At 40.5% G+C, this 14,427-nt stretch overlaps 1 protein-coding gene across 1 annotated transcript in view; it reads left to right on the plus strand.

Annotated features, from left to right (window-relative positions):
- Window positions 1-14,427, plus strand: part of PTPN13 (protein tyrosine phosphatase non-receptor type 13) — a gene marked incomplete at its 3' end in the record, with an annotated part of 651,945 nt that overhangs the window by 448,889 nt on the left and 188,629 nt on the right. The window contains 2 exon segments of the mRNA XM_030190609.1: window positions 4,396-4,533; window positions 12,574-12,667. Of these exon segments, the coding sequence (XP_030046469.1) occupies window positions 4,396-4,533; window positions 12,574-12,667 (232 nt within the window).

The raw sequence follows: 14,427 nt of genomic DNA on the forward strand, positions 1-14,427 counted from the left end.
TCCATCCAAAAGGGACAAGGTTCAGTCTTAAGGGTCTGTTTCAGTTTCCTAAGTCTGGCAGCCGTCATCCGGCTTGGAGCAAGAGCAGCAGCCATCTTGGCTAGCTCAGGAGGGGGCAGCCATCTTGTCTAAATGAGAACAGGAAGGAACTCCATATCTGGTCTTGGGAGGATCTCCTATGGGGGCTGCCATGTTGGATTCACCTGAGTTTGGTTTGCTCTGATTGCTTCACTATTTAAAGCACTGCCTCCAGGCCTTCTTTGCTTCGGCCTCAGTTGTTCTGAGGAGTTGCTGTCGGAGTGCTGTTTGCCAGCTATCTTCTGTTCCTGATTTCCTGTGTACCGGACTTTGGCTAGTTTCTTGCATTTCGCTTGTTTGCTGCCTGCCTTGACCCTGGACTGATTTTTGACTATTCTTGCCTTTTCGGAGTTCTGGTGCTGGACTGTGTCTGTTTCCTGCCATCCTGGTCAGCGGCTGTGCAACCCCGCCGGTTCCAGAAGTCCTGGTGGCCACCTGCAGCTGAGAGCTCAACTCTCGGTGAACGGTGGTCGCTTCCCAGGTGAAGCTAGGGGTTGTCTGGCTGCCTGACTGAGTACGGCTTCACTCCATCTCAGCCATGCTCAGTCGGGGCACAGAGGCTCACTACTACCGGGTCATAACAACACCTTTGACTGCAAGAGAGCATTGTCCTTTTACGTGGAGCGGACAAAGCCCTTCAGACAGTCCGCCCAATTGTTTGTTTGTTTCGATCCCAACAGGAGGGGATTCGCCATCGGAAAACGCACAATCTCCAATTGGCTAGCAGATTGCATTTCCTTCTCTTATGCCCAAGTTGGGCTGACTCTTGAAGGCCATGTCACTGCTCATAATGTTAGAGCCATGGCTGTGTCAGTGGCTCATTTAAAGTCAGCTTCCATTGAAGAGATTTGCAAGGCTGCAACGTGGTCATCAGTCCACACATTCACATCTCACTACTGCCTTCAACAGGATACCCGACGCGACAGTCGGTTTGGGCAGTCAGTGTTACAGAATCTGTTCGGGGTTTAAAATCCAACTCCACCCCCCCTAGACCCATTTTTGTTCTGTTCCAGGCTGCACTCTCAGTTAGTTGTTATAGTTTCAGGTAAATGTTTGTTACGTCCTCACCGTTGCGAAGCCCAGTTGACCAATGTTCATTATTTTGAGTGAGCCTGGATGCTAGGGATATCCCACAGGTGAGAACAAGCAGCCTGCTTGTCCTCGGAGAAAGCAAAGATACTTAACTGTAGCAGGTATTCTCTGAGGACAGCAGGCTGATTGTTCTCACAAACCCGCCCACCTCCCCTTTGGGGTTGATATTAGTTATTTATATGCTTTTTGATTTAACTGAAGGGGCACACTAGAGCGACGGGCGGGAAGTCATCCGCGGTGCTTGCAATTTGCGCGCCAGAAGACTCTGGCAAAACTTTTATATTTTTGCTTGGAAAAATTTGCCGCTTCCTGGGCCGACGCGGACGTCGACCCACATATGAGAACAATCTGCCTGCTGTCCTCGGAGAATACCTGCTGGTGTTTATGTCTTTAAAACGGGTGCTTCTGACACATAAAGTGACCATTGTTCCGTGTATTTTAGAACAGGCTCTATGTTGGCAGAGCCTGGTAACAGACTTAGTTCTAAAATACTTAAGACCCAACCTGAACATCTTAATTCTGGTTTGTACATCTTTTCTTATAATGCTGCTATATTTGTGTCTTTATAAAGTTTAATCTCTTCAAAGTAGGCACCTACTTGGCCATACAACCTAGGCAACCTGTTATGTACATGTATTCTAGAAGAGTAATTTTATATCTGCACCTTCAGATGTGACCTGAAAGAAATAACTCATAAAATCAATGATGGCCTGAACATTATGGACTCCTGGGCAAACTCATTCCAACTGAAACTGAACACTGAAAAAACACATTGCCTCACCCTCACTTCTCAACATAACAAATGCAAACCCACAACTATAAGTACCCCAGGACACACCCTCCCTACTTCAGACAGTTTGAAAATACTCGGCGTCACACTTGACCGCAACCTTACTCTCGAGAGCCAAGTAAACTCTGTAATAAAGAAAATGTTCTATTCAATGTGGAAGCTCAAATGATTAAAACTTTTCTTCCCAAGGGAAACCTTTTGGAACCTAATACAATCAATGGTCCTAAGTCATGCAGATTACTGTAACGGAATCTACGCAGGATGCAAGGAACAACTAACAAAAAACCTCCAGACTGCCCAAAATACAGCAGCCAGGTTGATATTCAGCAAAACACGCTTCGAAAGTGCCAAACCCCTTTGAGAAAAATTACATTGGCTCCCAATCAAAGAATAGATCATCTTCAAAATCTGCACTCTAGTCCACAAAATCATATATGGCGTAGTCCCAGGAAACATGACAGACCTCATAGATCTACCAACAAGAAACAGTCGGGTCTGCAAGATCATACCTAAACCTACACTACCTAAATTGCAAAGGACTGAAATACAAAACAACCTACGCATCCAGCTTCTTCTACATAAGCGCACAACCATGGAATGGCCTCCCAAAAGCTGTGAAAACAATCCATGACCACTTGAACGACAGGAAATCACTAAAAACCAACCTCTTCAAAAAGGCCTACCCCAACGACCCTACGTAAACCTCTTCACCCAAAGCACAGCATGCCTAATGATCATACTGGACAACACACAACCTTCATCCCTTCCGACCCTCCACATATACCTCATTCGATCACTTTACAACCTTGTATTTGTTATCAGCCGACTGGGCAAACACCTAACGGTACTATGTAAGCCACATTGAGCCTGCAAATAGGCGGGAAAATATGGGATACAAATGCAATAAATAAACATGCCTTAGTAAACAGGGCCCTTAGTATCTATTATGTCAGCTTGAGTATCAAAGTTCCATCCAATCACTCCCTTTCTTCATTGTTTCAGAATCTGTCATCTTGGGAATTTTTCTCCTATTTTACCAGAACAATTCCCAGTTTTCTATGTTTGTGCAGCGCTGCGTATGCCTTGTAGCGCTATAGAAATGCTAAATAGTAGTAGTAGTAGTAGTTTTCCTTTTTCTCCCAAACAAAATTTCACCTATCTCAAAGCATTGAGATTTTCCCCATATGCATGTGAAGGGACAGTAAAGATAATGATATTTATTTATTTATTTTGCAAATATAATACTAGAAATGTATGAAAATGTGTCTGAAGTATAAAACAGATGTTAAGTATTTTTATTTTATCTGTTAGGATTTGTTTTTGTTTTTTTCTCAGACATTGCCCATTCTTAGACATCATTATTCTAGCTGTTCAATGCCAGGCGTTCAGAGGTTTCCTAAGAGGTGATGATTCTATTATTTCAGGGGGTTTTGGTTGTATCACTGCTGTGAATTAGTATTCATTTTCATAGCACTGAGCTTATACAGTAGAAGAAATTCATTACAGTGATAGAGTGCCTAATTAATACAAACCACTCATGTGTGTCCCTTTCTCAAAGAGCAAACCCCTTTGTTTCTATCTCAGTTGCTCTTCTGTTTGAATTTGTTTTAACAACCACTATAACAACTGTTTAAACAAACTTCGTAATATTTATCAAAAGAACCTATCATAGGAAGGGCCAGCAGGGCTATTTGGCTCAGGACTCACACAGGAAAAAGGGACCTCCATATTTATTGGCGGTTTTTTTTTACCTATAGTGTTTTCTTTGATTACACGAATAATTACTACGCTTTGGGCAAAATGCCCTGATTGTTTGTTTTTCTCCAAATTTCCAAGACTATACCTATAAGAACTTTCTGACCCCTGAGGCAGGCCTTTGTTCACTGAAACACGGCCCATGTCGGGTCATTTTCAAAATAAAAGGACGACAATTATCTGTATCCTGAAGGCCCAGTGTTGCTTTTTCCTGTTTCTAATATTTTTCTTTTAACAGCATGTGAAACTGATTCAGCTAGGTAAAATTTATTTGCTTGTGCTATTTTTCAGTAACAGAATATGGGTGCCAAAATGGCATTATAGAATAGGCTTTCACCGCGCAGCATTGGGACGCCTAAACGAAGGCACCCAGTTTTCAGAATTGCCCCCTAAGAGTCAGTAAACAAATAGTTCAGTGTTCAACTGGCAGCGGTCAGCATTTCTTTAAATGCTGACTGCTGCTGGCTAAATTAGTCCCAGATATTTGTTGTTGTAGCATTGAATATCTGGACCATCGGCAGACCCGGAAATTATGCGGGTGCTGACCGATATTCAGAACCCACATGGCTAACCAAGCAAAGATGAGACTACTTTTTATCTATGAGACAGCTTCCTGGCTCATCTTATAAATATGCTATGAGTTAACACATAATTTAACAACTATTTTCTTCTTTGCATAGGACTCTTCCTCTGTGAGCATGAAAATGAATTCTAGAAAGCACTCCACAGCACCACTTAAACCTGGAGATATCTTCAAAGTGGAGTTGCCGAAGAAAGATGACAGTTTGGGAATAAGTGTCACGGTACTGTTTGACAAGGTTTTTAAATATTTTCTCTTCTTCACCTTCTGCAACTTGTATGTGCAATTTAAAGCAGCAGCAGTAGTGTGTGAGGGTTGTTGTTTCAAGTACCCTTTGACAAAACGGGACATGTCTGTGACGACTTATGTGAATGTATGACATATTTGTTCCCAGTCCATTTCCCTTGTTTGGCCAGCAGATGGTGACTGTCTTTTTTTTGTAAAGCTGTTACAGAAGTGACCGTTTTTTCCTGCCTAAGCTGCGAGGTAATTTTTAGTCTCAGTATGGGAACACAGAGGTTAAGATCTCTGTCTTGAGGCTCTTTTCAAGGTTTGTGAGCAGTTAATTTCCTGAAGCTTCCCAGGCACTACCCAGATAGTGACAAAGTGTTTAGACAGTTTTAATATTGATCCATATCCAGTTAACTGTTATTGCCTGTTACTTTTCCATCTTTTTTTTTATATGGTTCACTGTGACAATAAACTGTATTAGTTTATTGTCTCTGTTGTCCTGGACTGACTAAGGATCTTGGTAGATTGTGTGTTGGATCATATACATAAGTACATAAGTATTGCCATGCTGGGAAAGACCAAAGGTCCATCAAGCCCAGCATCCTGTTTCCAACAGTGGCCAATCCAGGTCACAAATACCTGGCAAGATCCCAAAAAAGTACAAAACATTTTATACTTCTTATCCCAGAAATAGTGGATTTTCCCAAGTACATTTAATAATGGTCTATGGACTTTTCCTTTAGGAAGCCGTCCAAACCTTTTTTTAAACTCCGCTAAGCTAACCGCCTTTACCACATTCTCTGGCAACGAATTCCAGAGCCCAATTATACGTTTGAAGAAACTTTTTCTCCGATTCATTTTAAATTTACTACATTGTAGCTTCATTGCATGCCCCCTAGTCCTAGTATTTTTGGAAAGCGTAAACAGACACTTCACATCTACCCGTTCAACTCCACTCATTATTTTATAGACCTCTATCTTATCTCCCCTCAGCCGCCTTTTCTCCAAGCTGAAGAGCCTTAGCCACTTTAGCCTTTCCTCATAGGGAAGTCGTCCCATCCCCTTTATCATTTTCGTCGCCCTTCTCTGCACCTTTTCTAATTCCACTATATCTTTCTTGAGATGCGGCGACCAGAATTGAACACAAAGATCTGTGGGTGCTTTCCAGGAACTGTGGGACCCCTGAGAGTGCGGCCCCAGTATCCTAGAAATCACTGGGGAATAACCTGAGAGTGGGAGACTCGTCCAGAGGCAAGTGGGACCCAGTCGGTGGGGTGGAGGGTGCTAGTGTAGAGCATGCAGCAGGTGCAGGTGGGTCTGAGCAGTGCTGAGGGCAGACCCTCCAGGTGGCCGCAGGGTTAACCCCAGGCGGGTATTAGGCGTTTCATGACAGACCCTTTAGTTCTCCTTTTTTTGTGGCAGCATGGTGGGATTGCCAGGCTCAGTGCATGGAGTGAGGGTCCCCATCCACTGAGTGGTTCAGAGTTTGTTTGTTTTTTTTAATCTGTAACCTCCAGACAGAGCACAGTGAACGAATGCAGCAATTATAAGTCCCTTCCCCATTCAGTTTTTTTGGTAATGTTAGAAACACCACCAGCTTTTCCTACCTAAGCGGACAACTATGGAACGAATTACCTAAAGCAGTAAAAACTACACTCGACTACCTAAATTTTACTGCTTTAGGTAATTCGTTCCATAGTTGTGCGCTTAGATAGGAAAAGCTGGTTGCATAGGTGGATTTGTATTTGAGTCTTTTGCTGCTTGAGTAGTGGAGGTTTAGGTATGATCGTGTAACGATTTTGTGGTGTTTCTGGTTGGCAGGTCGATGAGGTCTGTCATGTATCCTGGAGCCTCGCAGTAAATAATTTTATGAACAGTCGTGCAGATTTTGAAAGTAATACGTTCTTTGATTGGTAGCCAGTGCAATTTTTCTCTGAGTGGTTTGACGCTGTCAAAATGAGTTTTTCCAAATATAAGCCTGGCTGCTGTGTTTTGGGCGGTCTGAAGTTTCTTTATCATTTGAGCCTTGCATCCTGCATAGATTCCATTACAGTAATCTGCGTGGCTTAGTACCATGGACTGTACCAGGTTACGAAATATTTCTCTTGAGAAGAATGGTTTTATTTCCACATTGAGAAAAACATTTTCTTTATGGTGGATTTCGCTTGGGTCTCTAGTGATAGATTACGATCGATTGTTACTCCGAGAATTTTCAGGTTGTCTGAGACAGGGAGTGTGTATCCTGGGGTGATTATGTTTGTGGGTTTATATGTATTGTATTGGGATGAGATGATGAGACAGTGTGTTTTTTCTGTATTTAGTTTATTTGGAATGCATTTGCCCATGAGTTCATGATGTTTAAGCTTAGTTTGATTTCGTTGGTGATTTCCGCCAGATCATGTTTGTATGGGATGTAGAGTGTAACATCATCAGCGTAGATGAATGGGTTAAGGCCTTGGGTGGATAGGGTCTTGGCTAGTGGAGTCATCATGAGGTTGAAAAGGATTGGTGATAATGGTGATCCTTGCAGTACTCCGCAGCCTGGTTTCCAAGGTGACGATATGTTTGTTTTTTATTTCACTTGATATGTTCTTGTGTTTAGAAAACACCTAATCCAGTTGAGAGTGTCGCCACTGATTCCGAAGTAGTCAAGGAGTCTTAGCAGTATGTTATGGGTTAATCATGTCGAATGCACTTGACATGTCAAATTGGAGGAGGAGTAGACTCTTGCCTATTATTGTTTCTTCTTTGAATTTGGTTAGGAGAGTGGGTAGTACTGTTTCGGGGCTATGTAGGGGTCGAAATCCTGATTGTGATTCATATAGTATAGTGAATTTGTTTATGTAGCCAAGCCCCCTCCCTGCCCATCTTCAAGTCTTTGCTTAAAGCCCACCTCTTCAATGCTGCGTTCAGCACCTAACTCTTACCATTCAGGAAATCCAGACTGCCCCAATTTAAAACTGCCCCTATCGGACTGACTGTCCACTTGTCTTTTAGATTGTAAGCTCTTTGAGCAGGGACTGTCCCTCTATGTTAAATTGTACAGCGCTGCGTAACCCTAGTAGCGCTTTAGAAATGTTAAGTAGTAGTAGATGTACTAGGGCAAATTGACAAACTAAATAGTAGCAAATCACCTGAAACAGATGGTATACACAATAGAGTACTGATAGAACTAAAAAAACAAAATTGCTATATCTTTTTTGAATTATGGAGGGGCATAATCGAAATGGACACCCAAATTTTGTTCAGGAAGTCTTTGCAAAATGTCCCGATGGAGGGGCGGGAAAACCTGTATTATCGAAACAAGATGGACGTCCATCTTTCATTTCAATAATACGGTTGAGGAGAGAGAGAAATTTATTGGTGTCCCAAAACATAAAACTTTTACACATGCACAGATTCAATAGCATCAATATAAAGAAAAAGCAAAAATAAACGATACGTTGCACCAGTCCCTCCTGAGGCGGTACTCCAACCTCAAGAGCCCCTGGAGGGTTCTCACAATGTATAATTTAATGGATCTAGTGAACAATACATCTATATGTATATTACAGGACAAGAATTCTAACTAGTCTTTCGGGGACTTAAGCATGAATCAATTAAAAAAAAAAGAATCAATGAAAAGAATAGTGTCTAGATCTTTAATGACCTTGGACCCACCATGCTATAGGCGCGCTAGCGTTCTTAATGCACGTTAGCCATGTACGCGTGTTAACCGTGTACGCACCTACAATATCCCTATAGGCACCTTCACAGTTAGCAAACACGCTAATTGTAGGTGCATTAAAAATGCTAATGTGCCTAAGTAGACAGGGCCCCTTGTTTACTAAGGTACGCCTGCTAAAAATTAGTATGCGCTAATGATAGACACACCCATTATATTCCTGTGGGTGTCTCTAATGATAGCACGAACTAAAAGATTTGCGTGCCTACAGCGTGGCTTAGGAAACAGGGCCCTATGTTTGCAAAATGAAAACTGGAGGACAAATCTTAGAACATAAGTGTTTGTTCTGATGCCCCAGATCATATTAAAATCTAAAGGCTGAAACAGTAAAAAATGATAAAAAGTAATACTACATACAACAGGTTATAGACTAGCACTTAGAAAAATAAAAAAAACCGGAATAATAAATGACAGAGGTTAAATTAAACAAGACTTGAAGTTAAAACAATCAAGACGGGAACTAACCTATTAACTTGGACAAATAATTCTTCAATGAAAGGTATTCCTTGAGTACTGGAGCAAAGGGTTCATCTATAAAATTGTGTATGAAAACTAATTATCATAAATATAAATATAAAATGTCTGTTGAGGAGAATAGTTCCAAAATATGTGAAATATGTAATGTGACAATTATCAGAATGAATTGCAGCTGTGTGTAGAGATCCCCTACTTAATGTTGTTCTCTTGTCCGGCTGGACAGTTTGTGAACCTATGAACACTTTGTTGGTTAATGTAATTTCACCGTGACTTAATAAAGATACTTTAAAAAAAAAAAAGATAATGGTTATGCTAAACAAATGATGCTGGTGACATCTTAAAAAGGGGGGAAACAACCACAACCATGGTGATATATATTATGAATTAAAAATAGAAACAGTGGTGGTAACATAATAAGAAAAGGGGGAAACTGAGGAGTGGCCTAGTGGTTAGGGTGGTGGACTTTGGTCCTGGGGAACTGAGTTCAATTCCCACTTCAGGCACAGGCAGCTCCTTGTGACTCTAGGCAAGTCACTTAACCCTCCATTGCCCCAGGTACAAATAAGTACCTGTAAGCCGCATTGAGCCTGCCATGAGTGGGAAAGCACGGGGTACAAATGTAACAAAAAAAAAAACGAGTAAAGGCAATGGAAGTTATAGAATGTGTTGATAGACCTCCTTCATAATAACAGTACAGTATGTAAATGCCTCCTTATCTTTAAATAGTATTATCAAACTTGAAACTATAATCTGCAGATTATACATTTGAAATATACCATCAGGGTAAACTAAACTGCTTCCTTTCCTAAGAATGTGTTGCTAAAGCACAAAGAGTGTGGTCAAAGTCAAATGACCATGGCACACATATAAAAGATGAATGTGCAGCAGAACGCCAAACAAAGCTGAACCTAAACATGGAGGAGAAACATACGGAAGAAAATAGAGAGATGCTTACCTTTAAAAAGACCCTTGTCAAGTATCAGCATAAATGCTGAAATAGTGTATATCTGTTCAAGCGACAAAGTGCAAAATGGAATAGAATGAAAGTCCAAGTTTAACTTAAAAGTTTCAAAAAGCGTGAACATTGGAAGCCGTGGTGTATGAAAATTAACATAAATGACGCGATGGTTTATGTAAATATCGTCAACTAGTGTAGCGCTGTAAGTGCCAACACAAAAAAGTTAAAGAATTAAGGAGTAAAAAAGGATCTATCATCTCGGCGCTTTTGCAAAAGAATATAAAGGTTACATAGGAGGATCCTTATATGCTCGTGGTGTCGGTTGTGTTATGAAAAAAGCATTATCCCATAATTGTGAGCCATAAATATTTGAAAATATATGGATATAAATTCCAACATTAATTGCATAGAAATATGTCACCAGTGCATCGGGACAAGTACATTAAGATCAATACAAATATATACAAAAAAAGATGCGGCGTGCCACATGGGAATCTGAGCATGTATGAATGAAATTGATTCAGGGATTACAAACGTGAAACCCACCAACACGATGACAATCCTGCTATCTGAGAGCATGCAGCTAGAGCACATGGAGGAGCTTTTTTGATATGACTTCTAAGTTCGTCTTTGGATGTTTTACAAAAAAACTCCAAACTCTGAATAGGAAAGAAAGTCATTTTGAAAAAAAGAAAAATGGCTTTCTTTTTTTTTTTTCTGAAAATACTGTTTTGAACAAGGTTTTATGATTTGGGATGTAGGAGGAGCTAGCATTTTTAGTAGTCTGGTCCCCCAGACATCCCAGGAAAGTAATAGGGCACCCTAGGGGGCAGTGCAGTGGGCTTCATAAAATGCTCCCAGGTACACATGTCAGCATTGCTCCCTTATCTTGTCTGCTTAGCCCCCCAAAACCCACTACCCCCAACTGTACACCACTACCTTAGCTCGAGTGAAGGGGGCACCTATATGTGGGTACAGTGGATTTCCAGGTAGAGGGAGGTATGGGCCTGGGTCCACCTGTCTGCAGTGCACTGCACCCACCACTAGACTACTCCAGGGACCTGCATGCTGTTCTAATGGAGCCGAGTATAACATCTGAAGCTGGCATAGAGGCTGGGTTACTGACCACTGGGGGAGTAAGGAGAGATCATCCCTGATTTCTTCCAGTGGTCATCTGGTCATTTGTACCTTATTCGTTATAAAAACAGGTCTAGCTCAAAACATCTTAGTTTTAGTCCTGGATGGTTTTGTTTTGTTCTATTATGGCTGAAAAACATCCAACGCCCAGATTCCACCCTTAACACGCCCCTGACATGCCACTTTGTAATTTGAACGCCCTTCTGGCAGACTTCATAGGAAAAAAATAAAATTTGGTTTTGAAAATACCAATTTGGACATTTTTGTGAAAAACATTGACAATACTAATTTGGAAGGTTTTGTGAGAAAAACGTCCAAATGCAGATTTATGCCACTTTTTGGACGTTTTTCTATTTTGAAAATGAGCTCCAAAACGTATTTTAAAAAAAGCACAACTGACGGCGATGTGTATATATATCAAAAGCAAAGTCATTTTTTAATAGTGTAAAAGTGACAAGTGGTAAATATATACAGAGGTCGAAAGAGGATTGCTTCAAAAATACTTATGTTAAATGTCAACAGAGCGTAATATGAATCTGAAGGTGTGTATAGAGTGGATTGAGAGTTCCAAAGATGTAAATGGATGGTAGGTCATGACGTATTTATTTATTTATTTATTGCATTTGTATCCCACATGTAAATATGTAAATAAACCTAAACTACTATGCAAACACTGTCTACTGGTATAGCATGACATGAGTGTGGAATGGGTGGATCATGGGAGTTTCTAAAATCTATGCACGCTGATATAGAATACACCCACTCCGCGCCTAATTTAGTCGACAGCATTTACATCAAGTTTTACTCAGCCTAAATGCCTTCGACTAAATTTAGCTGTGTGGACGGGTGCTAGGTGTATTCTATAAACCATGCCTAATTTTAGGCGTAGTTTATAGAATACGCCTAGGTGTATTCTTTCAGTATCGATTTTTATGGCACCATATGTAGAATCTGGCGCTGTGTGTCTTGAGTCCCCAGTGTACAATCTGCTTCACATTGCTAAATGTTAGTATTAACTTTCTTCTGGTTTGTTTTGCTGATGAATTGTTATTCATAATTCTGCATAAAGGAAAATTTCAGCTTAAACGGTTTACAGTGACTTGCATATGCCTATATAATTACTTAATATGCAGTCTATTTTATCCACATTCTCTTCTGTATGTTGTTTTGTTATTAATACTATGATTTATTTAATTTTCAAAGGATCAAGTGAACTAAAGAGTTTTTCCCATGTGAGGAATAATTCTGTAAATGTGCACCTGTGTGGCATCTTTTCTATAAAGGAAAGTAGGCTCCAGCTTTCCTTTACAGAATACTAGCATATCTGGGTATATATGTACTTATACCATAGAGCTATGTTCCTAAATGCCAGAGATATGAGCGTAACTTATAGTATTCTGTAAGTTAAATGTTTTAAATGTGAATCAAGCCCATGCTGTACCCAGACCACCTATATGTAGGCCTACCAGTAAAATGCACACTATATAAAACCATATGCATATTTACAGACTAGCGGTTAAGCAGGTTTTTGGTATTTACCTACCTGTATGCACACATATGCAGATATATGCCATTATTCTAATCATTTACGTGCCTAATCAACATGAATGTTTGCACTTATTTTATAAAATTTGTCTCTAAGATAAAAATATAGCCCTTATGACTCAGTGGATGATGGCTTCTATTCAGAATAGTGCATGTCTGAAATTGTATAGATGTTTAAAGATGATCATAATTTTCTTCTTGTTTAGGGTGGTGTAAATACAAGTGTAAGACATGGTGGCATTTATGTGAAGGCCATTATTCCTAATGGTGCAGCTGAATATGATGGTAGAATTCATAAAGGTAAATGATTGTATCTATAGTAAACTAGCAGACATAAAAGTCGTTTGACATAGAATGCAGAGCTTGGAATTGAGGCATCCTGTTTGTGACATGCACAATTCCGGTAGTATTTTACAAAAGACTTGGCTCAACAAGGAACATTTTATGAAACGCCTATAAGGAAATTAGAAGAGTGCATGTGTATTTGCCAGCACGCACATTGGGAGCAGCCATTTTTTAAATAACACACATGGAAAAATGAGCAGCACGAACCCATCAGATTCAGAAGTGTTCATTTGTATGAGTGTGCAGTTATTTAAACATGGAAATGATGCTTATAAAATAACCCCCATATAATATCTGCTGCAATAAAATTAAACTAACTGGTTAGAATTTTCCTGAGCTCTCTGCTTGCAGGAAGAATAAAATGTTATGCGAGTGATTGAGATATGAATTGCTCAGCTTTTTAATAACGTGGTTAAACTTTGTGCTGTATGGAACAATTACACAATATAGTCCATCTCCATTAGAGCTAACAAACTGAGGAGCTGATTGAAAACTTTAGTAACAATTCATATCCCCATGGCTGAATTACATCCTGGCGAAAGCTAAATAGATGTATCAGACTGGCCATTTCAACCTTTTTCCAATACATACATCTCATTTGAGCAGGGGAAATGCACCAGAACCCAAAATCTAAATAGATGCTGAAATGATAGCTGGATTAGCTGAGGCCTGGGAGAATAAGTGAGGCTCAGAGGAAATACTTTAGAGAGCAGGTGGTAGATGCCTGGAATAACCAACAAACAGAGCTACTAGAAGCCAGTACTGTAAAAGAATTTAGTTATGCATAAAGGACAGTAGTTAAGAACAAAGTTGAAATATTGGGTAAAAGACAGCTATGGGAAGGCCCTAGATGTTCTTTTAATTATGGGAAACTGTATGCTGCTGTACTGTTCTACCCAGAATGGTAGACAACCAAGAAGGGATGAGAAAAAAATTGACTTGGATAAGGACTGATATGCTACAGGTGAAAAACTTTTGTTTAACTGACAGCTGGAATCCATCATTAATTAGTGCAGTGGGACAGAACAGCCAGGCAGACTGGGTGGGCAAATTGGTCCTTAGGTGCTGACATCTGCTATGTAGATGGACTTCCCAAGAATTCCAGCTGTTTTCTTACTGGTTGAAGGTCTCTATGCTTCACATTCTTGAGCTAGCTGGGTTCTAAGTATTTGAGTTGCTGTAAGTAAATAATGAAAAAAGAACAAATAATGAGCAACATTCAGGCAATCTACCCTTTTAACTTAAATATTAAGAACATTTTCCATTACGTAGCTTCCTACTATTCCAGAACCTGCGAGATAGGTGTGTCCATCGACCAGCAGGAGGAGATAGAGAACTTGAAACTGATCTGAGACATACCTTTCTTATCATCCAGTCCATCTCCTCAGTATTTTCTATCTCCAGCAGGTGGATGGACACACTTTTCAGCCTCTGTTTCTGAGTGCTTTGCTCCTGGTCCAGTTGGTGAACTTGTCCCCAGTTGAGCTTGTGGGTGGCCTGAGTCTGCAGAGTCATATCTGGAGGTCTTCAGATCCCTGCCTCTGGTGCCCCGCAAATTTACGTCTTCCCTCTCTTAACCTCTCCCCTGTTTTTCTGTGGAGCTCAGGAGCATAGGGGGAGCAACTGGCAGTGGTAAGACCAACTAAATATTGACAGAATCACTTGGAGGGCTGCAAGCTCTACTTGGTGCAGGGGAGGGATCCTGACTCACTCGT

This window comes from Microcaecilia unicolor, chromosome 2 (assembly GCF_901765095.1).
Source record: "Microcaecilia unicolor chromosome 2, aMicUni1.1, whole genome shotgun sequence".
NCBI classification, from domain to species: Eukaryota; Metazoa; Chordata; class Amphibia; order Gymnophiona; family Siphonopidae; genus Microcaecilia; species Microcaecilia unicolor.